This window comes from Drosophila subpulchrella, chromosome 3L (assembly GCF_014743375.2).
Source record: "Drosophila subpulchrella strain 33 F10 #4 breed RU33 chromosome 3L, RU_Dsub_v1.1 Primary Assembly, whole genome shotgun sequence".
NCBI classification, from domain to species: Eukaryota; Metazoa; Arthropoda; class Insecta; order Diptera; family Drosophilidae; genus Drosophila; species Drosophila subpulchrella.
This window is the reverse complement of record NC_050612.1, coordinates 10,646,981-10,674,930: the sequence shown is the minus strand read 5'-3', so window position 1 is coordinate 10,674,930 and position 27,950 is coordinate 10,646,981. Positions and strand designations below refer to the sequence as shown.

At 41.5% G+C, this 27,950-nt stretch overlaps 5 protein-coding genes across 9 annotated transcripts; 3 read left to right on the top strand and 2 right to left on the bottom strand.

Annotated features, from left to right (window-relative positions):
• The first annotated feature begins 79 nt into the window (after positions 1-79).
• Positions 80-12,009, top strand: LOC119553154 (zinc finger protein 134). Of its 4 annotated transcripts, none has more exons than XM_037863375.1 (3): positions 80-112; positions 2,054-3,290; positions 6,499-12,009. In XM_037863375.1, exons 2-3 carry the CDS (start codon positions 2,513-2,515, stop codon positions 7,872-7,874), a joined length of 2,154 nt encoding a protein of 717 aa, XP_037719303.1. In that variant the 5' UTR covers positions 80-112; positions 2,054-2,512; the 3' UTR covers positions 7,875-12,009. The 4 variants fall into 4 exon arrangements, with proteins under 4 accessions (XP_037719303.1, XP_037719304.1, XP_037719305.1 ...); XM_037863376.1 differs by lacking the exon at positions 80-112 and adding an exon at positions 621-739; XM_037863377.1 differs by lacking the exon at positions 80-112 and adding an exon at positions 1,036-1,176.
• Positions 12,010-14,332: 2,323 nt separating this feature from the next.
• LOC119553879 lies at positions 14,333-15,627 on the top strand. The gene is made up of 3 exons (XM_037864538.1): positions 14,333-14,493; positions 14,851-14,975; positions 15,455-15,627. Exons 1-3 carry the CDS (start codon positions 14,409-14,411, stop codon positions 15,581-15,583), a joined length of 339 nt encoding a protein of 112 aa, XP_037720466.1. The 5' UTR covers positions 14,333-14,408; the 3' UTR covers positions 15,584-15,627.
• A 2,428-nt stretch (positions 15,628-18,055) lies between these two features.
• On the top strand, positions 18,056-18,568 carry LOC119555253 (E3 ubiquitin-protein ligase RNF8). Its single transcript, XM_037866552.1, has one exon. The coding sequence runs from the start codon at positions 18,056-18,058 to the stop codon at positions 18,566-18,568; it is 513 nt and encodes a 170-aa protein (XP_037722480.1).
• Positions 18,569-19,166: 598 nt separating this feature from the next.
• LOC119555280 (cold shock protein 2) lies at positions 19,167-19,850 on the bottom strand. The gene is made up of 4 exons (XM_037866583.1): positions 19,788-19,850; positions 19,487-19,729; positions 19,371-19,417; positions 19,167-19,290 (listed from the first exon to the last, which is right to left on the bottom strand). The coding sequence occupies exons 1-4, from the start codon at positions 19,848-19,850 to the stop codon at positions 19,167-19,169; spliced, it is 477 nt and encodes a 158-aa protein (XP_037722511.1).
• A 723-nt stretch (positions 19,851-20,573) lies between these two features.
• On the bottom strand, positions 20,574-27,805 carry LOC119553022. 2 transcript variants are annotated; one of them, XM_037863078.1, is made up of 4 exons: positions 27,533-27,805; positions 25,308-27,157; positions 23,951-24,756; positions 20,574-22,238 (listed from the first exon to the last, which is right to left on the bottom strand). In XM_037863078.1, the coding sequence occupies exons 2-4, from the start codon at positions 26,354-26,356 to the stop codon at positions 21,745-21,747; spliced, it is 2,349 nt and encodes a 782-aa protein (XP_037719006.1). In that variant the 5' UTR covers positions 26,357-27,157; positions 27,533-27,805; the 3' UTR covers positions 20,574-21,744. The 2 variants fall into 2 exon arrangements, with proteins under 2 accessions (XP_037719006.1, XP_037719007.1); XM_037863079.1 differs by lacking the exon at positions 27,533-27,805 and adding an exon at positions 27,371-27,517.
• Positions 27,806-27,950: the final 145 nt, after the last annotated feature.

The window sequence follows — 27,950 nt, the reverse complement described above, 5'->3', positions numbered from 1 at the left end:
ATTACGTGACCAAGTGCAAACAAACAAGAAAACAAAAGGAAAATCTATAACTATAAAAAGAAAAGAGTGTGTGTGTGTGAAAAAGAAAAAAACAAGTTACAAATCAGAGCGAGTACGAGAGTTCCATACTATATCATATCATATAACCGCTGTAGATTAAGGCCCGCTTGAGTTTATTTTTAGCCAAAAGGGAAAATCACCAATTTGGAGCCTTAATTATGCATGATTTGATTTGGTGTTGCATGTGACAAAGTGATATACATGAGGTATGGGCCATGCATGTGTGTGTATAAGTCGCTGCAGCTGCAAAGTATGCAATAAAAATCTCGCATTGTTTATGTGCAGCAGGATACGGAGAGCGGAAAGAGAGGAATCCAGAGAGAGGGCGAGAGAGAGAAAGCGAGAAAGGGGCTGGCGAAAGGGGGTGGTACAGTGAGGTAGGCTAAGGCAACCAACAGTTGACTATTTGTTGCATGTACTCGCTACAATGGACTTCTTTCAACTAGTTGGTAAGCTTCAGCGAGTGCGCCAAGCTCTCTCCGCTTCACTCGCTCACTCTCTCTCTCTCTCGTCAAGAACGAAAAACTCTCTCCGTCGATTTCAATTCACAAAACATTCGACAAGTGCAGAGTGAACAAGTTGTTGTTGCTGAAACAACGAACGGAAAAAGAGGAAAATTCACAGGGTTTTCCACAAACCGCAGGCCATTACCTAATAAATATTCAACATGTGATAGAAAGTAAAGAAAATACAGTTCTATATCTATATACTGTATAACTATATAATCCCATAATCTCGGTTAGTGCATTTCCTAAACAATGGCAGCGAGTATATGCGCCATTTTTAAACGTGGGATAGGGATAGATAGTTTCGGTGTGCGTGCGTGTGCGCCACCTTCCAATGGAAGCTTTTCCGCCCAGTCCGCCCCCTCTCCAACAATTTTCCCCTTCTCTCTCCGTTCCACGCAGTGCGGAAAATGAACTGCCCGTCCGTGTATAAACCGTGCAATTTAGTGCAAAAAGTATAACAATTTATCAATTAAGTGTAATCAAGTGTTGCAAATTTTCCCCAACCATCCGGAAAACCCACCACCCACTTTCCCAGCCCCTCGATGGGTGGTCCTGTTCCTTTCTGTTGCGTTGACGCTGATTGCACGGCGGTTTCTGCATTTATAATGTAAATATTATGACTGCCAACCACTGCAGGAACTTGTTTACAATTTTCGCACTTTAATCGCCGTTTAAATTATGCAATTTTGTTGGTTGCCTTTTTTTCTTTCCTTTTTTTGAGTGCAAGGCGTTGGAAAAGTGGCGGAGTGTGCAGTTAATGGTTGCCATAGAGTATTTACCTGCGATTTATGGGGTAGCACTACGCCAGAGGGTGTATAATGGGCTATCAGAAATTGCTTAGGGAGTTCCTCTCAAGCGTTTCTGGCCCTTTATGGGTTCAAGAACCCAGGAGTTCCAGTCTATTGAAAAATATAGGAAACACGGATAATTAATGGTTTAATAATAGTGTATTTTTTAAGAAATATTAATTTTATTTTATTTGAACCCAAGTCCATATAGTGTTAGAATACGATGAAAAACTTTTTGAGATCATCTATAAATACAGCTTGAAATTGTTAGAAAATTCTCTTCTTGAACACTTGAATATTAAGTATATAAAAGCAGTTTTGAGTTTGAAAGTTTTAGGTAAGCAGACTTACCAAGTATATTAGAAACCACTTTTTTTAAACTGAAGACTTTATTTATAAATATATAATATCTATAAATTTTTTTAAAATATTTTTAAGTTGCCAGTAAGATATTGTTATGCTATTTAAATTATGCCATATATTTGTAGTTATATGTTCAAGGCAAATAAAATACAAGTAGATTACAATTAAGCTCCCACCATTTTAATAAGCTGCATGCTACACAGCCTCACCTTTGTCTTGGTCCTTTGAGAGGAAAACAGCTATTACCAGCATGTAAATGTGACAGGGTCTTTGTGCACTGTCTCACCGGTAAATAAGTGCAATTTAATTTACCTGCGCTTCCATTACTTGCAGAAAACAAGGAGGCAGCAACAGCAACGGCAACGGCAGCAACATTGCAACATTGCAACAACCACCAGCAACCAGCAACTATCAACCAGCAACGCAACAACGAACGGCAAATACCTTGGATTGCGGAGATAGCCAGATAGTCATAGCCGGTTATACAAGTGGAATAAGCTGGCAAGCGGATGTGGTAGGATCGCAGGTGGGGCAGGATCTCGAGGGCAGGAGGGCAGTGGCAGTGGCAGCGGCAGTGGCAGGAGGATGCCAGCCAGCCGGCGAGCCAGAAAGCACAACATTGCAACATCCGCAACTTCGGGGACAAGGAATCAAAGCTGAAGGAGCAACCGCAGCAATACTCTCAAGGCAACTCGTGTCAATGTCAAAGTTGAAGTCGACGAAGTAGACGAGGTCGGGGGCGGGTCAAAAGCTACGGCTATAGCTATAAAGGCAAAAGCATTTTAACTGCAGATGACAAAGAAGGTTGTGCTACATCTACATAGTAAATACAAAACAAATCTAAGCATAAGATACACCCAAAAACCCACACTCAAAACAACTTCAACTCCACACTTCAGTCCCAAAGCAAAACCCAAAAATCTAGACCAAAATAAACAGAGCGGCGGAGCAGAGCAAACAAGTGGTGGGGAATCCCCGGAATTTCGATTGCCGAAGCTCCAAACTGGCAAGGAAAAACGCCGGCAGAAGGATACGGATACGGTGACCCGTTTTGCAGGCAAAATGTCCGTGGACTTTATACTGCCCAATCGCAACAAGATCCAAACGATTGCCTATGCGAGTGCCAGCAAGAAATATGTGGCCGGAGGATCGGGCTCCAGTCTGGGCTCTGCGATGGGATCGATGTCGGGAGCAGGATCAGGATCAGGATCGGCGGCTGAATTGCAGAGCTGGCGACGCCCCAAGCCCAGGACCTCCGGAAAACTGAGGCCGGAGGATAAGTCCCCGCTGACTGCCAGTTCGGTGCTGAGGAATGCCAATGGAAATGGCCTGGGAAATGCCGGAAAATCAGCACTCAAATCGGTGACTAAGAGAAGCTCGCGATCGGTCCTAAAGCGGGAGATCATCGAGCTGGACGACGAGGATGGTGAGGAGCAGGAGGATCAGCTCTGCGAACATCTGGAGTGGTCCGCCGCCCAGTCCCTGGTCCAGATGAACTCCTCCAAGCAGGAGAAGCAACGACGAGCTGGCAGCTCACCTGCAACTGTGGCAGCTCCAATCTCCGCTTCAGGTATGTCCCACTTCTATGGCCTACTTTTGGCAACAATTCCCTGTTATATTAGTAGGAAAACAAGGAAGAACGCTATAGTCGAGTACCTCGACTATCAGATACCCGTTACTCAGCTTAAGGGACCAAAGGGAAATGGAGATATGCAGGCAGCAAAGCGAGATTTAAATGCGCCACCTACCGGCGGAAGACAGATTTAAGCATTGTGGGCGTTAGGGTAGGCGTGGCAAATTTTTTTTTTGGTCAATCGATGGGTATTGACGAGACCAATACATTTCAGTTAAAATTTTTTATCTAGCATAAAAATTGTGGGCGCCACAGGCTTGGGCGGTTTGTGGGCGGTAGCGTGGGCGTGGCATATTCGCATAACAAACCTGCGCTGCGTACAAGGCTACGGAATCTAAATCTGAAATCCCAATACTCTATCTTTGATAGTTTCCGAGATATCCGCGTTCATATTTACGATTTTTTGAAGTTTGTGGGCGGTTTGTGGGCGTTAAAGTGGGCGTGGCAAACTTTTTTTTGGGTCAATCGATAGGTATTGATAAGAACAATTCATTTCAGTTTAAATTTTTACTCTAGCATCAAAACTGTAGAAGCCACAGTTTTGGGCGGTTTGTGGGCGTTAGAGTGGGCGTGGCACTCTACTGAAACAAACTTGCGCTGCGTAAGAAGCTCAGGAATCTGCTCGCCAAATCTCAATAGCCTAGCTCTTATAGTTTCCAAGATCTCAGCGTTCATCCGGACAGACAGACGGACAGACGGACAGACGGACAGACGGACAGACGGACAGACGGACAGACGGACAGACGGACAGACGGACATGGCTAGATCGACTCGGCTAGTGATCCTGATCAAGAATATATATACTTTATGGGGTCGGAAACGCTTTCTTCTGCCTGTTACATACTTTCCGACGAATCTAGTATACCCTTTTACTCTACGAGTAACGGGTATAAATATCACTTCCTTTGGACAAATCAAAGACTTACTCTTCATAAATTGTCAGAAAAATTGAAGAATGGGGTGATACCGACATTCCCTCGTTAAGAAACATACGTCAGATATTCCAATCCTTTCATTATTATTAAAAATATTTCTTTCATTCTGAAATTGAACGTGTTTCATAAAACACAAATAGGAATTTTAAGTAATAAGTTCCTTGGACCAGGTTAATATTTTTTTTTTAATTGTTTATAAAGGATTTATATTAGATCATTCAAATAATTGTAACCTTTTTGGTTTTTCATAAAAGTAGATAAAACTTGTATAGCTCAGAATATTAAATCTGATGACTTTGGTTTTAATTTTAGTTTTTAGGTAAAATATAACGTTATATGAATCACGTTATAATAATAAAGTTTAATTGATTTTTCTATTCCAAATAGAAAAGTTATAAAAGGTTTTTCAGGGTTCATTTTAAGATTTGTTGTGTCTTCTAGACAATAATTTTAAAGTTTTCCAATTATAGAACGACATTTTTTAAGTACGCCCTTAATTTCAAGTGAACGTTCTTGGTTGAAAAGCTGTTGCCTTCTGTAGGTAGCTATTGTTCCATTTGTGGGACCTGCCCACCTCATACTCCGTACTCCCTACCCCCGGAATCACCCGGAATCAACCAGCTGCACCCCCTGAAAGTTGCGTCACAACAATGTGAACAGGTGGCTGCGACAATTTGTGTGCTCGTATTTATTTTTAGTAGCCAGGCTCTGTGATCCCACTCCATCATCGAAAGCCAGCGGCACTTCCAACCATTTTATGGCCACCCACTTGGCCAGCGTCCTTCAACCGCGCTGGTGACCCCCCACTGTTGGATGGCGAATGGTGACTGGTGACTGGTGGTGACCCCACCACAAAGCCCCCTGCTTTCCCCTTGCTTTCCCCAGCTTTCCCCACTCTGAACACTCCACTCTGAGCGCTCGTGTTTGACATTGTCGCCGTTAGCTAATCTTTTTAGCGTATGTTGGCATTTTCCATGTTTGCGCTTGCCTTCTTGTCGATGTCGTTGCTTGTTGCTCTTGAATGAAGGAAAAAAGCCTCGGAAAGCGGGGGGAAAATCGGAGGGAAAGCTAAGGAAAAGCCAGAGAAGAAGAAGCAAATGCAAACAAGCGGCATTGACTGCCACTGGCAGTGGGTGGCGATGGGTGTTGGGTGGCCAAGATGGCTCGGGAGGTCGTCATATCGATTGAGGAACTCGGAACGTAACAGGTCAGCCGTCGTGGAGAAGGGATATATATGGGATATATTGCGTCAGCCTCAGCTTCAGTCCCATAAAATGCCAAAATGTGCATTTATGGTTACTGCTGCCTTTATGATTCCTTTTTCCCCCCGTTGGAATATGAGTATGACTTGCATTTGGCACACGTCACGCACCCTTAGTACATACATATATTTAGGAGGAGCTTAAAAAAAGGCACACAAAAATGTCTCAGTTTTAATAAAGTCTGTCCAAAGGAGCTCAGGGTTTCGGGTTACACTTTTTGAGGTCTACAGGTGGGAGCTAAAAAAAATAAGAAGGCAGAGGAACATACAGTGATGTGAAAAGCATGTTCGATATAAGGAACCAATCAAAATGTTATGGGTTTCTTCGATATAAATAGTTGTATTGTTTTAAGCAACCTTACGTTAATAATAATTAAATTGTTGATATATGTACCTCTTTTTTTAAGTTAGTCAAGTATTTTTTAATTTGTTTAACCTCAAACTTAACATGATTTAAAGACCTATATTTATTATAGGGTCTTATATTTTGGTTCAGTGAGCGAAGGTTATTTGTGTGTTTGTAGGTTTTTCCTACCTTCTTCAATCTGGGCCCAACAAATTGATTGGATTTAAGCTAGAATCAATCACATGCCAACGAACCACTTTGATTCAAATTGAATTTAAGCCCATTCCGATGTTCCAAAATGTCAAAGCTTACAGTTGATTAGGCAGCCCTGGTGGGAAGTTGACCCTTGGGTAAACGTGGCAACCCTGCAGCTGGTCAGACTGAAAATCAACAAGTCGCTTTGACAATCATTCAATTTCCGATTAAGTTGAGAGGTTAAGATCTTATTCTTAATGGCCTTTGCCTTTTTTTTGTGAAAAAATGAACTTTAAGGGGTATTTTAACCAGAACGAAGATGATTGCCAGCCCCTGGACTGTTAGTTCTTATGAGTTATCAGTTATTTCTCAGGTACTAAAACAAAGTATGGCTTTCCTTATAAACAGTATCGCTGCGCCGTCCAGTGGGCAGGGCTCCGGCGGAGGATGGCAAGGTGATTTTCTACGCCCCGCCCGCCAGCGCCACGGGATCCCAACGTCAGCCGGAGCCGCTGACCTTGAAGAGGGAGCGGGACAGGGAGCGCGAGAGGGAGAGGGAGAGAGAGCGCGAGCGGGACCGCTTGAGGGAGCAACAGGTGGTGGCGGCCACCTCGATTTACCGGGGTCGCAGTGTCGAGGAAACGGAAGCGGCCCACGATCTGCTCTCCCTGTCGCAGAGCCTGCCGCCCCTGATCCCGCCCTGCGTGGTGACCATCATGAAGCAGGAGCAGGAGCAGCTGCGCTCCCCGGAAATCCAGGAGATATCGAACAGCGCTTCCAGCCGATCGCCCCAGTCGACCATCCGGTTCATAGGCAGCAGTTCCTACGACCTGATGGGTGGCTCCTCGGAGGGGGCCAACAACTGCTCGCCGCTAACGCCCCCCAACTCGGATCACAGCTCCGATGTGGATATCGACATGTCTTCCTCCTCCGAATCGGGACTGCAGCAATGGGGCAAGTCCAATGCGCAGCAGCAGAACCAGCAGCGAGCCTCGGCCCTCAAGATGTGCCTCAATATGCTGGATGGCCGGACCAAGGCGAGCAAGGCGGCTGCGGTGAGCAAGCAGGACAAACCGGAGCCAGTGCAGCCGAGGCCCAAGAGTGCCCAGAGTAATGCCTCCTCCTCAGGGGGAGGTCCCCCGTCAGAGCCACCGGAATTGGGGGCAGCCACGAGCACGGGCTCACACAGCTCGTCGGGCAATGGGGAGAACTATGCCAAGCGGAAGAGGGGCTGCTACAAGTGCTGCGAGTGTGGCAAACAGTATGCCACCTCCTCGAATCTGTCGCGCCACAAGCAAACGCATCGCTCCCTGGACTCGCAGTCGGCCAAGAAGTGCAACACCTGCGGCAAGGCCTATGTTTCGATGCCCGCCCTGGCGATGCACTTGCTCACGCACAAGCTTTCGCACAGCTGCGACATTTGCGGCAAGCTGTTCTCCCGGCCCTGGCTGCTCCAGGGACACCTGAGATCCCACACCGGCGAGAAGCCCTACGCCTGTGTCCACTGCGGCAAGGCCTTCGCCGATCGCTCCAATCTGCGGGCCCACATGCAGACCCATTCGGGAGACAAGAACTTCAAGTGCCATCGCTGCAACAAGACCTTTGCCCTCAAATCGTACCTCAACAAGCATCTGGAATCGGCCTGTCTGCGGGACACTGGGGCCATTGATCAGGGCAAGGGATTGGATGATGATGATGACGAGTGCAGCAAGCAGGATGAACTGGAGCTGGGCGAGACCGAACTGGATAGCGACGAGAACAGCCAGGACATTGTGGTGGCCTAGGGACAAACGACCTAGGGAACTCTCCTGCCCGCAACTAAGATACTTTATACCAGAACCCTATAAGCAATACTCGAGCACCCTTATCAAATTAATACTAAAGAGAATAACAAAACAAAATGAGAATTAAAAACAAACAAAATCTAGTCTAGAAATCGGCTTACTAGCGGAGTAGTTCATTAAATGATGCTGACGATGATGATGATGGATCTCAACTCAATAGAATCTTCTTCAAGCAGTTATATACACACACTTATATCTACTCACTTATAATCTGAACTATCCCAAAATCTCTCCAAGTTGCAACTTTTACTGAACGAAGATTGAGAGGCAAAAGAACAAAGAAAACAAAAAACAAAAGGTTTGAGAAGGAAATCCAAAACGTAACTTATAGTAAAAATCTGACACAACGAATATTATGGAACATAAGTAGAAATTCTATATATACACAGATCAAATAAGCATTATATACAGATGAGGAAAGGATGAAGGAAGGATGAAATGGGAACGGCAAATTATATGTATACATATGAACTAAATGATTAATACCTAGCGAGCAGAACCAATTTGCATGTTTTTTGGTAAATATCTACTTTTAGGCATCGTTTTAGGGCTCTAGAGTTTATATACACCCCCGTCACAGAAAAAGAAAACCGAAAACAGATAACACATAACACTACCCACTCACCTAGATGTAGTCCGAGTACTTAAGGATTCGATCGGAGCTCAGTTCAAGTCTTAGCAAACTAATCAATTAGTGAACTTATAGCACTTCCCGCAACTCCCTATATCTCTCTCGCTCTTAGACTCTTTTTAACCGTACTCAATGATCAAGTTTAGCAATCGGAAATCGGATATATATAGAATCGAACGGGACGAACCATTTTAACCGCTGCAACAACGGCAACTTTACACTCTAACCAAGTTTAAGATGAGATTACTTCCATATTATGCTCTAACTCGATAAACAGAAAACTACTTCAATTACTTAGAAATGATTAAAATTAATGAGAAAACAATTTAGAAACATATCACAAGGACAATACTTAACATAAATAAATACATTCAAAGTATGGAAAGTATATAAATGGCGAAGAAAGCGCGAGGAGACGACCCCAATTAAGACATTCTCATACACATGCAACAAAGTACTTACGAAATAGTTATTTTATTACTAGCATTAGACCCCGACTCGTGTACATATATATAAATATATATAATGCAAGTTTAAAAACAATTTTATACAAGAAACTACCCCCGTACCCGCGACCCCTCGAGCTTTGGCCCAGCCAAAGGTTTCTTATGGACAGGAACGCATCCTCCCCAATCGCAAAGGGATATACTCACATGTGGATATCCCTAACCCCCGAAGTTCTGGGAGGTCGAGAGAAGAAGAAGCAGAAGAAAGCAGAAAGGTTGATGAAACGATGATGAAACGATGATGATAGACGTAGAAGACGCACTTGTAAAACAAATGATAACTAAAAGCAATTCCAAAGTTAAGTGACATAGTTTTTAACAAACAAAAAACCAAAAATACAAAAATTTGTAATTCTATAAAACCAAAATCGAGAAGTATTGATATATACACAAAACATGTATTTATTTTACGCGTAGTTTTTATTCCGAAACCATAAGCAAATGGCAAGAAAACCAAAAAAAAATAGAAAACCGAAAGAGTAAACTTGAAAACAATTTAATTAAATTGTCAATTACAATTATTTCATAATTTAAGAATTGATGAAGGTGGCAGATGCGATAGAGGTTATTTTTTAAAGCATATATATACACATAAATATATTACAAATAAATAAATATATTTAAAAGAGGCAGTTTTATATCGAAATTAATAATAGTAAATGCAAAGTAACAACAAAATATTGAAAACCATTCGAACTTAATTATACAACGAGCAAGAAACCATTAATTATAAACCCCCCCCTCCCCATCACACATACACACACGCCCACACACACATACGCCCACAATTTTATAGCAACAACAGATTATTACATCGTATCTACATACGTGCGCGCCATGCAGATAACCAAGTAAAGTAACGCCGCATGTCGCAATTCTAGCAGCAATTCTAGAATATCGGTGCAGAATTAGAATTTAGACCAGAGAGTGCTATGTGCATTGTTTATAGGGCCATAGTTCGAAATCGTGTTTATGCATGGCTTTATTGATGATTATTGATAGCGTTTTAAATAGCATTAAATGCCTATATACACATAAGCAAACCAAACAAAAATCAGAAGAAAAAAAAAAACAAACCGAAGAAAGCTAAAAAACGTATATAAGGAATTCCATTGAACAGTAGTGGTAACAATTATGTGATTTGCAATTTTACATTCAAAATATATATGAAATAATTACGAATATAAATAGATTATATATTGAGGCGAGCGTTTAATTGATTTATTTATGAGTAAGATTTATTTATACACATTATACACCACAAAAAAAACGAGAAACAAACAAAATACAAAAAGCTAAAAATAAGAAAAAACTCGAATGGATTGAGGAGAGGCGAAGCAAAAAATATTTTTACACAGAAACCTTGTTTTATACACGCGGCAAGTTGAATCCGAAAATCGAAATACCCCAACACACCTGCTAAAATTAATTAGAGCCCCCGAAGTACTTATAAAACAGACGTGCAGCTGTGCTCCCGATTTCACTTACTTTTGAGACTTTTATTGAATTTTTAAGAAGACGTATCCATATTGCAATGTCAATAAGACTTTCAATGTTTATCTTATTCAATTGCGTAAATATAGGAATATTTAAATTAAATTCCATTGCGTGAAAGTAAATTAATGAAATATATTTTTCTGTTCAAGCATATAATCCTATATATTTTAAATGTATCATTTTACTTTCCGAATTAAGCTAGTGAAATCGGGAACTCTACCTAATGGACACCAACACCACACACCCTCTCGATACGAACAGATAATTTCAAGATCAAAGACACCAATTCAATTTTGATTATTATACAATAAACGGAAGGGCAGAAATCGAACAAGCGAGTGACGGTGAGATATTTTATAAAATGAATGAATGAATAACGTAAAGATATTAATTTATATATTCATATATTAGAGATGCAAAAAGACTTGAACAGTTATATACATTTAAAATTGCAATATATTGTATACTTCATTAAAAAAAATATATACATACATACCGGCATATATGCAACCACGTATATAAGTATACATATTTAACTTATTTATATAAATGCTTACAGCGAACCATAAACATATACATCATAAACCGAATCTCAATTTTTCCAATGCAAGACGAATAGGAATCCCTCAAGTAACTCAAGATCAATTCAAGTACATATATACTCAATGACCACCCGGCCGGCGAGATCGTCTGGCCGTACAGGAATATATAGCTAAAGATATATAAGTAAAATACGTATGCAATACAATGCCACGCCCACTCCCGATTGGCAGGCAGCGATTTTAAGGCGCTGCCCGTAGGAGTTTTCACAGATCAGATTTTTCCTTTTGATACTTAGCATTCGTTCTTGTTCTACTTTTAGTTAGAGAATGTTCAACTAGTTTCAGCTTTCGTAGGAGTTAAATAATCGACTTTAAAGACACACCACACACACGAAACCAGGAGAACTCCTAGATGAACCGCAGCTATACTAATAACCCCGTAACCCCCTGTAACACACTCTATTAGACACTAGCCGACATCTACAGACATACCCACATGCATAACCATGCGATTTTATGGCAAAATATGTAGAGCATATAACCTATTATATCCCAAAAGAAAGCTAATCCATTCTTAAATTAATATTCACGCGAGTAACGGGAGAAAGCCGAAGCGATTCTTCGAATCGAGAGCAGAAGAATCACAGAAGATTGTGACAACAAACAAAAAGAATTAACGCAACACGAGTAAACTCCCCCTCAAAGAAACAAACAAAAGAAAACAATACATCCATAACAAGATCCAAAAGGTATGACACGATGAGTCGAAGTCGGAGGAATATAAATTAGAATCATAGTTATAAAGCTACACCCACACACTAGTGCAGCCATGTAACTATTTTTAGAGCCTCGGAAATAAACATACATAAAATACATAAAAATATTAAATAAACGACAGAGAAAACCAAGTTCTGTAAGATTTTGTATTTATTTGGAAACAGGTTTGAAGTAAGTATGGTTTCAGATTTATTCTTTAAAAAGAAAAATGTAAAATGTAAAGTAAATGTGGCATGTTCAAAATATTTTTAATTTTTGTCAAACAAACAATTTTTGTTAGTAAGGTAATATATAATATTACAATATTTCTTTTTAAAACGCATACGATTTATTTTACTATTTATATATACAATTTATTTCTATAAAAAATTTAGAAAAAACCACAGAAGTTTTAAACATTTTATAATTGGTACTTTATAATAAATTTCAGTGACCTCAGATACAAATCAATGTATTATAATCCACGAATGCATATATAGGGTTTTAATCGAGCTTTTTGCTCACTTTGTGAAACTTTAATTAATAGAACCGCTTGAAATCGTTCGACTTCAATGAAAGTTAATTCAATGGTCCATGGAAAACACGCACTTTAAGTGCACTTGAGCCGTGGTATCCACAAACATTTTACACTGAAAGTTACGGGCGTATCGGGGGAGAGGTGATTTGCTTTGTTTTAAGGGCAAATTACTCGGCAACTAATAAACTATGCATCGCTGATTTAAATCAATTCAGCACGGGGAGCTTAGTCAACAAGCCGCATTCAGCAGATGGGTGCACATGGAGTACAATATACAATCTACGATATACAATATAGTGCCTCCAGTACTTGAGCATTATATGGGAATCTGGAGGGGGCCGGGCACACAAGACAAGTGCCTCGTCATGTGGAGTGTGTTTAAATGAAATTGCTTGATTCGGCATAAACATATTTACTCTGTTGAATATTTGCCCAACAATTTGATTCGCAATCTGGGTTGAGGGCGGTCGAGGGCGAGGGCTTGTACTTGTCCTGGATGTGAAATGCCGAAATCAAAATGGAATTGTATCAAGGACGCGGAACAATCGAGGCGGGCAAACAGAGGCCTCTTTCCGTTTCCGTTCCATTCCCCCCGCCAATCCACCCACTTGCATTCAATGGCGTAATCGCAGCCAGATACGAGTACTTGTATTCCGATTTCCGCCGGTGCAGTACATCCATCCATCCAAACAGCCACCCACCCGCGGCATTTCATCCACAGATGTCAGCAATTTCTCGATTTGAATACTCAACAAAAACGAAAGTGGGCAAACAATTCAAAGGAGAGTGTGCGGAGCAAAAAATAACAGGCAGCAGGGCGCAAAAAAGACGAACCTCTCCGCGCAAATGGCTTCTCTAACGACCCAATTAATTTGAAACAAGTTGAAAAAAAAGGGAAAGAATAACGTTTGAATTTGAGGAACAGAAACGAAGTGTGCTGGAGTGGCGGGAGGGGAGGGGAGGGGGTGGTAACGCCACAGGCCACTAAATGCTAGGTTAGAACCCGTACCCTTGCTGTTTACCAAAACCCCCACCTCGAACCTCCGCAATTGCCGCAGAACCCAAAGCTTTTTATGCCCCACCACAGCTCGAAAAGTTCGCCGACAGCTTCATTACCAGCCATCATCGGAGCCATCATCATTCCGCCGCTGTTGCGGATGCACTGAAAAAAAAAATGGGTAAGGTTTGACTATTACTGGGAAAAAGAATGGCGAAAAACAAAAGAAAATATCCATGAAACATAAAGGCAAAAATATTCAAAAGATAAATCTAAGCTATAAAATTTCATCAACTTTTTCAGATTTTTTAAAATATATAAATCCTTTCGTAGTTCAAAACCAAGGTCTTGCGGCAGTCCTGAAAATATTATTAACCAGTTGCTTATTTTTTCAACAGAGTATATCAATAGCTAAGTTATTTAAATAAAATTTTTATAAATATTTCATGTGTTATTTAAATTGATTTATAAGCGTTGTTTCTTAGTTTCGCTTAGGATCGCTTTATATAAGTATATACATTTTCCACTTTTAAAACTAAAAGGTAGATATAATGCACGTATAAACAAACCTTTCTTAGAACTTGCACTTATTATCTTATTGCCTTAAAAATCGTAACCCTAAAATGTAATCCCTAGTGTACAGTTTAATATATTACAATGTAATTCGAAGATCTAAAGAATGTTAAAAATAATCTTAAAGAGGAATTTAATTGGATTTTTTTTATATAAACATATAATATATTATCTTTGGCTTTTTGAAGTAATGGATATTTAAGGAATTTTGTTAATAGTCATTCCTGTATGTCATTGCTGTAAGGCCAACAGATGGCTTCATTTTTCTCCGTGTTTGGATGCTGCTACCCATGAGTAATTGGCCCGGCAAAAGTTTGCTGGAGTCGAGTCGGATTTAAGCTTGGCTGCTGGCCGATCTAGCCTGAGTCTCGAGTCTGGAGTCGCGTCGATCGCAGTTCGAAATCAAATCGCGGGAAATTCGCAATAAAACAGCCATGGTCAAGACATCCGCCAGCCTGGGAAATAGCATCTTGCTAGGTGTTCTACTAGTATTCCTAGTACTCGGAACTCTCACCGAGGGTAAGTACGGTGGCTAAAAAAAAACGAATTATTTTTTACGAGCACTAAATACCTCATATTTATGGCACATCTGCTTGAAATATTCACGGCTATTGTTTTGGAATGAGAGCCGAAAACAGGTTTTCGAGCGCCAGAACCGCGAGCCAGGGGCGTAGTTTGAGGGGATCTTGGGGCTCTGGCTCACTCGGCTCGTTAGTCATAATTACGCTTTGTCGTGATTCAAGGCTTCCGGGTGTATGTCATAGCCAAGGCGGCGGAGATTAGCCAGCTGATAGGGCCAAACAGCACCCGAAACAGAAAAAGCAAAACAGCAACGGCTACATAATTTAATGGCATGTAATTAAATTTTCCCCCCAGCGGCACCCTATCAGGAGTTGGAGCCCCGCAAAGGTCATGTGCCCGTCTATATACGACATGGCGATGAGCCCCTGAGTGAAATCCATCCAGGACTGGCCGAGGCCTTCAAGGAGGGTCAGTCTAAGGTGAGTCCAGAAAAGCACTTAAGGAAGTATCCACCAACTGTCCAGAAAAAGCTGGGAGTTTCAGGAATTTGATTTAAAAATGTACTTAATCATTTTTAAGAGCTTCCCAAAAGTGTCTTTTTCTTTAAGTTTTAACAAAGAAATATGTTATTGTTTTTAATTAACATACAATTTATATTATCTTTTTGTAATACCCATTTTTTTTAGTAAACTGGATTCAAAAACATAACAAATAATAATAATTCATTAAATATATAAAGTGCTTAAATACAATAACAATACGATTTTAGAAATGTAAAGTTTATCAATTGTAACGATTGATACTTAAAACATTTTGATCATCAACTAACCCTTTTCATAAAAAAACAATAAATATTTATGGATCATTCTACTAAAACTCGGGTTTAATTACCTTTAAGGAGATCCCCTTGTTATATTATTCGCCTTCTGACAGCTTTACACTATTTCTTTTCCTTCAGAGTCTCATCACCGAAGCTCCCCAGGCAGAAACCACAATCCCACCGACCTCATCTGATTCTCCTGCTCCATCCAGCTCAACGGTTTCGGATATAGCCAGCTTTGAAGCCATCAAAGCGAAGACGGAATAACACAATTGAATAAATTCAAAATTTCTTCTATAACATCCTAAGTTTAAAAGATAAGTCCATCAAACGAGCGAAATATTTAAATAGACAATAAACATTCAAATAAAGAAAACAATCCTTTGGTCTAGAGGTCATCACTTACGAAATTTATGCAAACTACAGTGTGGAATGGAAGGTGGAAAAATGTATGGGACATTTTACCTATATAGACAGTTTTTATGTTATTATAGACATTGCTCACTTGTCTACAATTTTAACAGACTTAACCAAAGGCGAATAAATAATTTTTCTCAAATACATCAATTTAAAAACAAATAAAATTTTTTTAAACGTTTCCAAAAAAAATATAGGTTACTTTCCATCAATCAGTAACAGCTTTCCTTCATCGTATAAAATTTTCAAAAACGTACAGAAACATAGTGCTTTTCAATTAAATATATTGGTTTCATTAGAGCGAATTCAAAGGGGCCCTCTGACCCCAAATAATCTTAAAAGCGCCTTGTAACTTAATTATTTGTATAATTTGGAAAATTACCAGGCAAGTTAAGTCGCTTTAAACGATCCCATTCCGGAGTTCGTCACCAGCGAGGAATTGTGTGTGTCCTGTCTGGCGCGTTTAAATGAATTTCTGAATTTCTGAGGACCCCAGCTCGTTAAGAGCTGTGCAAGTTTCACACATTCAATGGAAATTATTCGGTCCCTTTGGGTTTTCTGTTTCTGTTTCGGTTTCGGTTTCCCCGTCGGTATCCTTGTCTCCTCGAAGCTCGTAGCTCGTCGCTGAAATCGCCTTAGAGCTTTGTGTGTGATTTACTTGTTGTGCCCATTAGGGAGTTGGGGGACGAGGACATCCCGGGGATTGGGAGCCAGGACATCGGACCGACAGGACCTGGCCAGGAAGCTGTGGCGCAAACGTTTGTAATTAATATAATGGCAACGGCTGTGCCGTCGAGTAAAACTCCAAAATGGCCTACACACGTTGCGGTTCGGCATGGGTTTTTTTTTTAGGGGGGGGGGGGGGGTTCGTCCTGGCTGATTGGGGGCGATCACAAATTGTTGTTTCATTGTCTCTCGGCCCGGCTGTCTAACGAGCAATAAAACTAAATACATACACATAAAGTTAATTATAAAAGGGCAAAGGAAATTGGAAGGTCCCAGACTATTGAGCTGTAGGATGCAAGTGATGGATTAACCAAGATGGAGTGTCCTTTCGAAGGATGGGTTTTTTGGGTGCTTTATCTGCAGACGAAATCGGGCTGCAATCAAGAGGGCATTAAAAGGAAGGCAAGAATACTTGGAGTAGAAAAAAAGCAGAGGGAAAAAACCAACCAAAAGAAATGCCACAAAAAAGCGACGAAAACTATGCGTAGTAAAAGCGAATTTTATGGAGCATCCTCGTTTAAGAAACAGCTCCTGAATTTAAATTTTCCTGCGTTCTCACACATATATATTTGCACTCGCACACACACACAGAGACAGGCTGCCAGGTCCGTGTTCTTGTATCATTGTGTGCGTTCGAGCGCATTCAACCTCAAAATGAATAATTGCATATGCTTCAATGATTTGCGACTTTATTCGAGAGCAGAAGCTTCTCGCAAGCTGCTCGGCTCTGCTCTGCTCGCCAACTGCCAATACTTTAAACTTAAAGGCCAAAAGTTCAATTGCAGAAGGACATAGGACACGGAAGATGGGAATGTGCCATGAAAAATGTAAAATAAGGGAGCAGAACCCACTGACCATCCAGGCTAATTTGAGAATTGCTCGGCTTAATTGCGTGGCGCTTAAACAATAATCAAGTTAACGGTTATGCCAGCGATTATCGCCATTTTTACACCGATGCCAATACTAAGGATTATTGGCTGCCCATTAACAGGAGCAGCAATTCCAATCCAAGCACCCTCCAATCGCACCCACATCCCCCAATTTGATTTCGTTCAACCCAATGACATCGTGCACTGCGCGAAAGACTATCACTTGAGAAGATATATTTAATTATACATATAGCTATTACACTTTTTTTTCAAAGCATTCCCTTCTTAGATTTTGGTATTTAGATTTATAAGCAGTTTTTTTCTTTATGTATGAGTGTTGAATTTTCTGCCGGACGTTTCTTAAAATATGTATATATTTCGTATTACCCCTGAAAATATTTCAATATAATGTATTTTATTAACTATTATTATAGTTATGTGATTTCCCATTTGCGCAATAATTCCCCTATTTATACTATTTATACTTTAAATTACAAAATATAAAAGTTCCAGTCTATAGACGTCCATGAAATCATTTCTTATATCATTTTTTAAATAATACCATTATTAAATTCATCCAAATTCCAATAATGATTTTTTTTAAATTAATTTTAAATGAACTCATGCACACCATATGTTTTAAAAATGATTGCCCCTAACATCACAGATTTATTTCTAAGTTTCCAAGTCAAGATTCTTTATCTACTCAAACTTTATTGTCATTACAATGTCAAGTCAAACGAAGCAACTGGAAATTATGAGTAAAATTGACAACTTGTTAGGCGAACTTCAGAAGCAGGAGAAGGATCTCGAAAACATGCATTTTCAAGAGCCTGTGGAGGATCTGGAGAAGCGCTTGACCCAGTTGGAGTTGAACAAAGCCCAGATCACTGTTAATCATAGTCTGCGTGAAGACATCCTGTTGAATTTGGAGCAGGAGGTGGACAAATTTCCATCCTCCCTTCCAGAATTGGATCGCATTGCCGAGATCCGCAGCCAGATAAATGAAATCAACGGTGACCTGGACAAGTTGTACGAGATCAACAACTGTTCCATCTGTGGAACGACCTGTGATCCACATGGCAATCATTGTCTAGTCTCACTGCGATGTGGACATCTCTTTGGGCAATACTGCATCCATTCTGCCATCCGGCGGGCTTTCCGATGTCCCATTTGCTTGAAATCAGCTCTTTACTACGATATCCGCAGGATCCACGGCTTAAACGTTTTCCCGTTCTGAGTTAGCTTAAGTTTATATTTTTAATACGCTTGTCTATGTATTTATTTTAATTTGAAATTAAAAATTAACATCAAATAATCACAAAATACTTTTTACAATGCCATTAAGTAATTCTTGTACTCAAGTAGGACAAAGTCGGATTTTCTTTTTAGCAAATTTTAATGAAATTACACAATCTTGCGATTGCCTTATATTTAGAAACTATGTAAGGTATTAGTATAACTCCAGTAACAATAAAAGAACTTATATTTGCATTGATTTTCCATAAGAAGACAATATTTTCTTTAGTTTATCCATTTAACAAAAAATTTTATAAATCGATATTTAAGCATCGATTGGAGCAGGTACAATATTTTAAAAAAGATATAAAATATTTTATAGAGGTTATTAGAATCGAATAATATTATAGGTATTAAATTTTAATTGGTTATGCAGATTTTGAATGCCAAACAGATCCAATAAAATATATCCGACGATTTTTTTAAAATTAATAATTTTATCCAAAACTTCTGTCAAGTAAAATGTCCCATTTTTTTCCAGTGCTGGGAGCATCTTTATTGGGTTTAATGTGAGCACATTTTCGCCATCGAGATGGGGGCTATTTGCCACCCAGCAGACCGCCCAAGATGCCACCGCCGCCGCCGCTGCTGCCGCCTCCGGTGATGCCGGGTATGGAAATGAGATTGCCCAGCAATGGGTTGCCGTTTAAATTCAGCAGGCAGCTGTCAAAGCAATTGCATGCAAAAGAGCAAATATATGAGCGGAATTGGCCAAGAGGACTGAACCGGAAGCTGCCACTTACCGCAGATCCAGGCGGATGACGTACTGACAGGCCCATTCCCGGAGGCACTGCAACATGGCGGAGAGAGATCGGGCTTTAAGGCCTTAAAGCGAGGGATTTATTTAAGCCGCACTTACCCGCAGAGCTTCAGGAGAGGGTCGCGGGCAAGTGAGACCGTCGCCGCCGCCTCCTCCTCCGCCGCCGCCGCCACCACCACTTCCGGATCCACCGCCGCCACCTCCACCGCCACCACTTCCGCTTCCTCCGCCTCCACCACCTCCTCCTCCACCACCACCGTCTTTCGGGTAAACAGGAACGGGAACAGGAACAAGAACTGGCACCTTCTTTACCGGAGTCTGTGTCTGCGATTCCCAGGGACTCTGGGGGTTTTTCATTCTAAAGGATCACCAAAGATTACTTTTTAAAATCCCCACTTACATTGTGACCTAGAGACAGGGATATCAATCCCAGCATAGCTAGGGACCAGACTAATTTTCTCATTTCAGCTGTAGTCAGATGAAACGCATCCACTGATATATCGAACTCACTGTCTCAAAACGCCGTTTATATACGGCCAAGTCCCACAGGTGTTTTCATATGTGGGTCATGCAACCGCTGCAGCGAGATAATACTTATTCATTTCTGATTTTAACTAAAGGAATGCACAATGAAGTGCAAATTTTAATGAGGTTATCATACAAAACATTTTAGGTAGGCCATATTTTGCAAGTCCATGTTCCTAAACCTTGTTTAAATTAATTAATGATGATTAAAATGGTCTTAGTAAAGTTGGAAAATAAGCAAAACATAATAATAAATAATTTCAAATATAAGAAATTTTATTATGTGGTACAAAACCTAAATATTGAATAAAACAACTATTTCGAATTTGGCGGTTAGCAAACCGGAAAAGGGCTGCCAGACCTTTTAATATTTTAAATTCAAACAGTTCCCGTTGAAAATGTGGCAACGCATAATCGGTTAACAAGACCGTCATACGATCTGGCCACGCTTCGCACATTACTGTGTCAGCTCTTTTTACCGGTTCGCTTAGCGCCAAATTTAAATTTATTCACGTGTTTATTAATAATACATTTATGCAATTAAATTTTAATTGATCCATAGGACTTAACATATTCTGAATATTTTTTACATTAAGTTTCCCGAACAAATAGGTTATAAAAAAAAGTTCCCAACCGAAAGATTAATAAAACAACGCTCATGTTCCATTGATTTTCTATATATATTTCAATTAATTTGATAATCATAAATATTTTATTTATTCGCCATGCAAACCATGTACAATTACATAAATAGGTAGGTTCATTTCAATTTCAATTTGTGATTTTAGTGGTTTCGTGTACTTTATTTGTTTTCGGTTTTGGCAACTAGTCGTATATGTATAATATTTATATATATATATATAAGTTACGAGAACTAATTGTACAATAATTCATCTAATAATACCGCTGTGTATAAGAGTAATATGAACGATCGCTTGCTAGTTGATTAGTATACGTAAGACAATATCATTACCGTTGGCAATACAAATATCAATGGTGTAATTGAACTGCGCGAGAACGGGCGCAGTAAAAGAGAAGAAACGCACATCCATAATCGAATCGAGACTCCTGCTCGTAATTCCTAGTTCCATTGTACAGGTAGGTGAGGCTAACCATGCTAATCATGTTCGAAACTTTCAACTGACTTAACTTGACTTTTTGAGCAGTGTTTTTGTGGATTTCCGTGGACAGGTGGTTGATTCTTTTGGAGTAAAAAGCATAAAGGTGAAAAGTTATCTCTGGGTAATTTTTGGCAAATGAATATTAATATTTAAATTTTAGAACCAACAGAATATCGATTTTCCAGTTATGAACCGGCATTTTTTCTTTAATGTTGCAATATTTTTATTGATTTATTATATATTTTTTAAATTGTCTTCCTTATATAAATTGGATACTATGAAAATATTTATTAAAAAATTTTAAAAAGTATTAAGTGTGTCCGTTAATTTTCATGTTAGATATTTCTATTGGTTTTTAAATAAATTAAGCTTGAAATAGCGTATCTTGAGCAAGCAGAAAATATTTGTAGGGCCTATAAAACCTTCAATTATTTTTTAGCTATTTAATGATTAAGATATGTAATCGGTTTAGTGGCTTATGTTGCTTAGCAAAAAAAAATGTGTAGGCTAACATTTTTACCCTGGATTACTTTTCCTCCTTATGACGATTTTATAACCCAAAGGAACCAACCACCCATCTGTGATCAGTGTTTTGTTTTTGCATAAATCCGCAGTCGTGTTTTAATCGGGGTGGTCGAGTAGAATCTATAAATCAGTGGCTCAGCGTCCGAATCCAAATCCGAATCCGCAGCTGCACTGCCCCGGCGATCCTCAGGTGCACTGCATCTTCTTGCAGTTGCACAGCCACTTGATGATCCTGGCATTGCGCTCCACAATCGATGGCGGTTCCGAGGGTCGATAGGCTTGGGTGGCCTGCGGCTGGGTTTCCGTACTATCCGGCAATCTCATCGAGTCCACGGTGCTCACATCCGAGAAGAAAACGGTGCTGGAATCATCCGAGGCGTCATCCGTTTCCGAGTGGTGTCTCCTCGGCTGACTGTAGATCTCGTGGAAGGCCTCATCGTTCAGTCCCAGGCGATCGAAGAACTTCTCCAGCTCCGAAATGCTGGCATTCAGGGCCTCCCTCTCCATGTCCAAGCTGCTGTGGTAGACCTCCGAGGAGAAACCTTTGGGGAAGAAGACGTTCTCGTGGTCCACACTGCCTCGATGCTGCTTGTACGCAGCCAGGACACCGCTAGCCGGGCCCATTCCTCCAGATCCCGGGGGCGCTAGGCTTCCTCCTGATCCCGGTGGTCCTCCCATTTCTGCACAAGGAAAATATATGCATTAAAATTGGCTTAAAATGGAAATAGGTGTTATGGAAAAAAAGTGCTATACTGAAATATCTGTATTTTTTAACCCTTGTTGGCAAGCAAAAGCACAATGAAAAGGGACATTTAAAGATCTTTTAAGATTAACTACATTTTGATCATTCAAAAATAAATACATTTAGAGGAAAATGTAGACATGATAATGATTATGATATATACTGTGTTTATGCTATGCCTATTTCATGAAATCAACTCATGAAATGAGAAAATTCGGGTGTGCATAAACACCGTTTCATGAATTCGATAACATACGAAAGTTGACTATGAATTCAGTCCCAATTTACGAAATGCTGAGGCACAGCCTACTACTTTATAGAGCTCTATATCAAATTCGAAAAATTTGACAGCTTTACTAAAATCATTTCATGAATTTGTCTGTGTTGTATAAACAGGGGCTATTATAATTTCATGTATTGGAGAAATATTGCATGAAATTCATAGCATAAACATAGTAAATGATAGACAAAAATAAACTATTTCAAGAGAAGGTTATAAGCAGACTGTAATATACTTCTTATTTAGGACTGTTGTTTCCATAAAAGAATAAATTAACATGGTTTTTTTTGAAGTGCCATGGGTAATCCATAGACCTCAAAAGCTTTTCACTTAACAAAATTGTTGCTAAATATTTATACCCGTTACTCGTAGAGTAAAAGGGTATACTAGATTCGTCGGAAAGTATGTAACAGGCAGAAGGAAGCGTTTCCGACCCCATAAAGTATATATATTCTTGATCAGGATCACTAGCCGAGTCGATCTAGCCATGTCCGTCTGTCCGTCTGTCCGTCTGTCCGTCTGTCCGTCTGTCCGTCTGTCCGTCTGTCCGTCTGTCCGTCTGTCTGTCCGGATGAACGCTGAGATCTTGGAAACTATGAGAGCTAGGCTATTGAGATTTGGCGTGCAGATTCCTGAGCTTCTTACGCAGCGCAAGTTTGTTTCAGTAGAGTGCCACGCCCACTTTTACGCCCACAAAGCGCCCAAAACTGTGGCTCCTACAGTTTTGATGCTAGAATAAAAATTTTAACTGAAATGTATTGTTCTCATCAATACCTATCGATTGATTCAAAAAAAAGTTTGCCACGCCTACTTTATCGCCCACAAACCGCCCCCAAACTTCAAAAAATCGTAAATATGAACGTGGATATCTCGGAAACTATCAAAGATATAGAATCAGGATTTCAGATTTAGATTCCGTAGCTTTGTACGCAGCGCAATTTTGATACGCGAATATGCCACGCCCACTCTAACGCCCACAAACCGCCCAAGCCTGTGGCGCCCACAATTTTCATGCTAGATACAAAATTTTAACTGAACTGTATCGGTCTCGTTAATACCTATCGATTGACCAAAAAAAAATTTGCCACGCCCACCCTAACGCCCATAACGCTTAAATCTGTCTACCGCCGGTAGGTGGCGCATTTCAGTCTTGCTCTGCTGCTTGCTTATTTCCATTTCCCTTTGGTCCCTTTAGCTGAGTAACGGGTATCTGATAGTCGAGGCACTCGACTATAGCGTTCTTTCTTGTTTTATATTTAAAAAGTGGATCAAAGCTTGAAAAAATCTTGTTAAGACTCTACAAAAACTTTTATGCTATATATAAGCTCAAAAATATTTTTTTAGTAAAACCTTTCCATAGGAGTACCCACCTCCTTGAACTGGCAGTCGATTCCTGTTCTTGAAGCGGATGCACCGCTGCCTTTTGAACTGGATGGGCGGTGGACTGATGTCGTCCACGGAGGGCGCCGATCCGGGACTCTGGACCAGGGAGCTCTGCGAGTGATTGATGCTCGTGTAGCCCTGGGAACTGGTGTGCAGCTGCTGGCTGGAGGAGCTCGAGTATCGGGGCGTCTGGGTCTTGAGCCTGGGCGATGGGGGAGTGGGTGTGTAGTCGTCCTGGAAGGCCTCCGGAACCTCTGGAGTGGGCGTAAAGTTAAGCAGATAATCGGAACCCATTCCGGTGTCCTGTTTGCAGCGGCAATCCAAACACTCCGTGTTGCGACCCCCACTCATGCCCGAGTAATCCCCAGCCGGAGTGACATAGCCACAGTAGGAATTCGCACTATGCTGGGTAGAGGAACCACTATCCCTCCGGGTGGCCGCCACCAGGGTGCAACAGTTTTTGATTGTTCCGCTCGCCGGAGCCCCACTTCCGGCCACATCCCTTTGGCGCTCTCTCTTGTAGCACGGCTCACTGCGATGGGTGTAGTGACCGGAACTTCCGCCGGAATCGCGGTTGATCGAGGACTCGCCGGCGGACTTGATCGACCGATTTCCCCGACTGCAGCAGCTCAGGATCTCGCTGTGCGGGGAGTGACGACTGATCTGGGTGTGCAGATCCGGCAGCGACTTGTGGCTATTGATGTTGAAGTCGCCGGAGGGATAGGGGGCACTGCGATCCTCCCCCGTGTTGGGAACCTCGTGCGAATGCGAGTACGATCGCTGGTAGTTGTATCTGGAATATTAGGATAATTAGTTATCAGATGGGTTACCTGAGGTTAACATTTTATTAAAATTACCATTAAAAAAGTTTTTGAAAGATGGTAAATATAAACCTACTCTACTTTAAGTTCCAATAAATTGAGTGTTTATTTTAGAGCTTATAGTATGAAACTACTTGGTTTTAATCAAAGGGGTCTACTAGCTAACACCTAACACCACTAAATTATGTTTAGCAAGACTTAAGACCTTTCATTTCAAATATCTAGACTGAAAAAAAAACATTGTTATTGAATAACTTTGTTGTAACCCCCATGAAAATGATATATATTACTTTTCGGCTAGCTCTGAATAGCATTTTAAATAAAGATACTATTTTCTGAAGATAGCTTTAACAGTATCTTTCAACGTTCTCTTAAAGAAAGCCATATTGCATCATTCGCAATGAATTTGTTCGATTGCAATGATCTTAAGTTTTAAACTCTTAAGATTTGTGTATTTCTTATATGTGTATCTCCTCAACGTTATATTCAACATATCCATCCCATACAGCATCATCTATCTCACCTGTAGCGATCGTTGTGGGCCTGACCCGACTTGGCCGCATACTCGGCGGGCGGGCTGATGGGTCGATAGTTCTCGGTGAGAACAAGGGGTTCCTCGCCGTCCCGCCCGAAACCATGGGCGGGCATGTAGAGGGGCGGGGGGATCCTGAGGGCGCCCGCCTGCCCACCCAGCTCCTCCTCGCCGTAATCCGTGGGCAGGAGCTCCGCACTGCCGTCGTTCATCTCGTGACGCCTCAAGGTGGCTCCTCCGCCTCCGTTGCGCTCCTTTCCCGTCTCCGATCCCAGCAGCATGCGCAGCTTATGCTGCAGTAGGTTGTTGTTCACGGCTGCTCCGCCGACTCCCCCTACCCCGCCACCTCCCCCGACTCGACCTTGACCTTGGCCTTGGGCGTGTCGGGAGTGCGGGTGGTGCTGGTGTGGGTGGGGATGGTGGTTGTGCAGGTACTGCTGTTGCTGCTGCTGCTGCTGTTGCTGTTGCACCTGCTGTTGCACCTGCTGCTGCCGACTGAGATTCAAGCTCATGTACCGCCTGTCCTCCAGGTCATGATGATACCCATGGGACGACGGCTCATCCGGTCTGCGTCCCCTCTTTCCGCTGGCTCCATTGTTGCCCCCTCCATTGCGGTAGCTCGCCTGCTGCAGTCGCTCGAAAACCGCCTCGGATTTGATGTAGAAGGGCTTGGACTCCGCCAGCAGCTCCACGGCGGACTTGCGCTTGCTGTAATGCCTGCCGCCCGTGTGATAGAAGGCGTTGTGGTGACCCCAATAGTTGCGACTGGCCGCCGCCGTTTCCGGCAGAGCGGAGGCGGAGAGCGGTCTCTGTCCGCCGGAGGATGACATCCCATAGCCGTAGCCCGCATCCTGCATCCCTCCTGCGCCGGCGAAAAACTGCTGAGTTGTGGCGTACAGCTGCTGACTGACGGTCCTTGAGTACTTGGGCATGGTGGGGTAGGCGGAGGAGGGCGTGGAGCCATGGTGACCGCCCGGAGAACTGCTGCCATTGCAGGAGCGCTGCCGCGGACTGCTGCATCCATGAACCACAGCCGCCATTCTTGGGAGCTATGTGCTAAGGGATCTGGCTATACTATGAGTTCCTAGAGTCCCAGGGTTCCTTGAGTTCCTTGGGGTTCCAAAGGTTCCTTGAGTTCCTTGAATACCTCTCCTAGATCCTTGGGTTCCTTGCGTTACTAGACCTTAAGAGTTCCTTTGCTGATTAGGTTCCGCGAATTCTTCAGATTCCGCAAATTCTTCAGGTTCCGTTGGCTACTTAGATCTCTTTAACTTATTGGGTAGTACAGGTTCTTTGGGTTTCTTGAAATACTTTGATACCTTCTGTTCCTTAGTTTCCTTGCGTTTTTTTTCGAATTACTTGGGTTCCTTGATTTCTTTGGATTGGTTTAGTTCCGTGAATTCTTCAGGTTCCTTAGGCTTCTTCAGTTTCTCAAAGTTACTGATTAGTATAGTACATATAATTCTTTAAGTTTCTTTAAGAACTTTGATACCTTCTGTTTCCTAGATTCAATAAATGATTTTTGAATTACTTGAGTTCCTTAGTTTTGTACGATTTCTTGCATAGATTCCCTTGATAGAATGCTCCAAATTTACTATGGTTTCTTGGAGCTGCCTAAAGTAAAGTCGTATAGCTCCTTCTTCCTCGAGTTCCTTGAAATCCCTGGCTCCTAAATTAAGATTTCCTTGGGCTCCCGGTTGGGCAGGTGTTGCTGCAGGTGTCCCCTGCTGTTCCTCCTAATTTTTTCCTCCCTCAGCTTTTCTGCTGGCCTCGATTGGCGGGGGTGCAAGTTCGGGAGTCCGGGCTTTGTGGCATGCGCAGTTGTCGGCGTGCTGCGTATACTGAAATTACAATACAATAATTTTCAGCTAACCACGGCTTGATGGCCGTTCTCCTCCTACACCTCCATGGCAAGGGCCAGAAACTAGACCAGACCAAGGCAAGACCAGTGAGCACCCGACATGCACTTGGACACCTCCATGTGGATGCAAATGTGGTGGGACTGTCGTGACTTGGTCTAGTTACCCAAGGAGTATTTATAGATTTCAACGCACTTTCACATGAATCCTTTAGGGGTACACAAATATCTAGGGGTTTTCGTTCATATTTCAACTTCAGTACCGCTTTTCATTTCCCAGACACTCGCTGGAGTATTATTTTTCGGTTAAGAGTGGCTTGGATCGGAGCACACACACATTCCTCGGGTGGGAACTCACCAGGCGCTACGAAAAATTCCTTTAGTTGTCCGACGGTGGCAAGGTCTGCTACATTGTGCCTCTTTGAATAACAGATGTTGTGCCGCTTCCAAAGTGTTCCGTCCTCCCAAAAGGTTCCAGTCATGCGCCTCAGATATAAAACCCCAGGCGAAGCTTTCACTGGTCTCATAGGTGTGGTGGTTACCCGAAATTCTACTTTTTCCAGGAGGCACAGAAATTGCTAGAGTCTTTCGGCTTTTAAAATCACTGATTTTTCAATTTATATAGTATTTTAATGATTAATTTCCCTTAAGATTCAATGAGAAGTCGAATGGCAGATACTTTCACCACACCTTGATAAGAAGTTCACCAAGTTCACTACTTAGAATTCAATAAATAAGTGCTTATCATAAAAGTTATTAGGAAACTGAAAAACAAA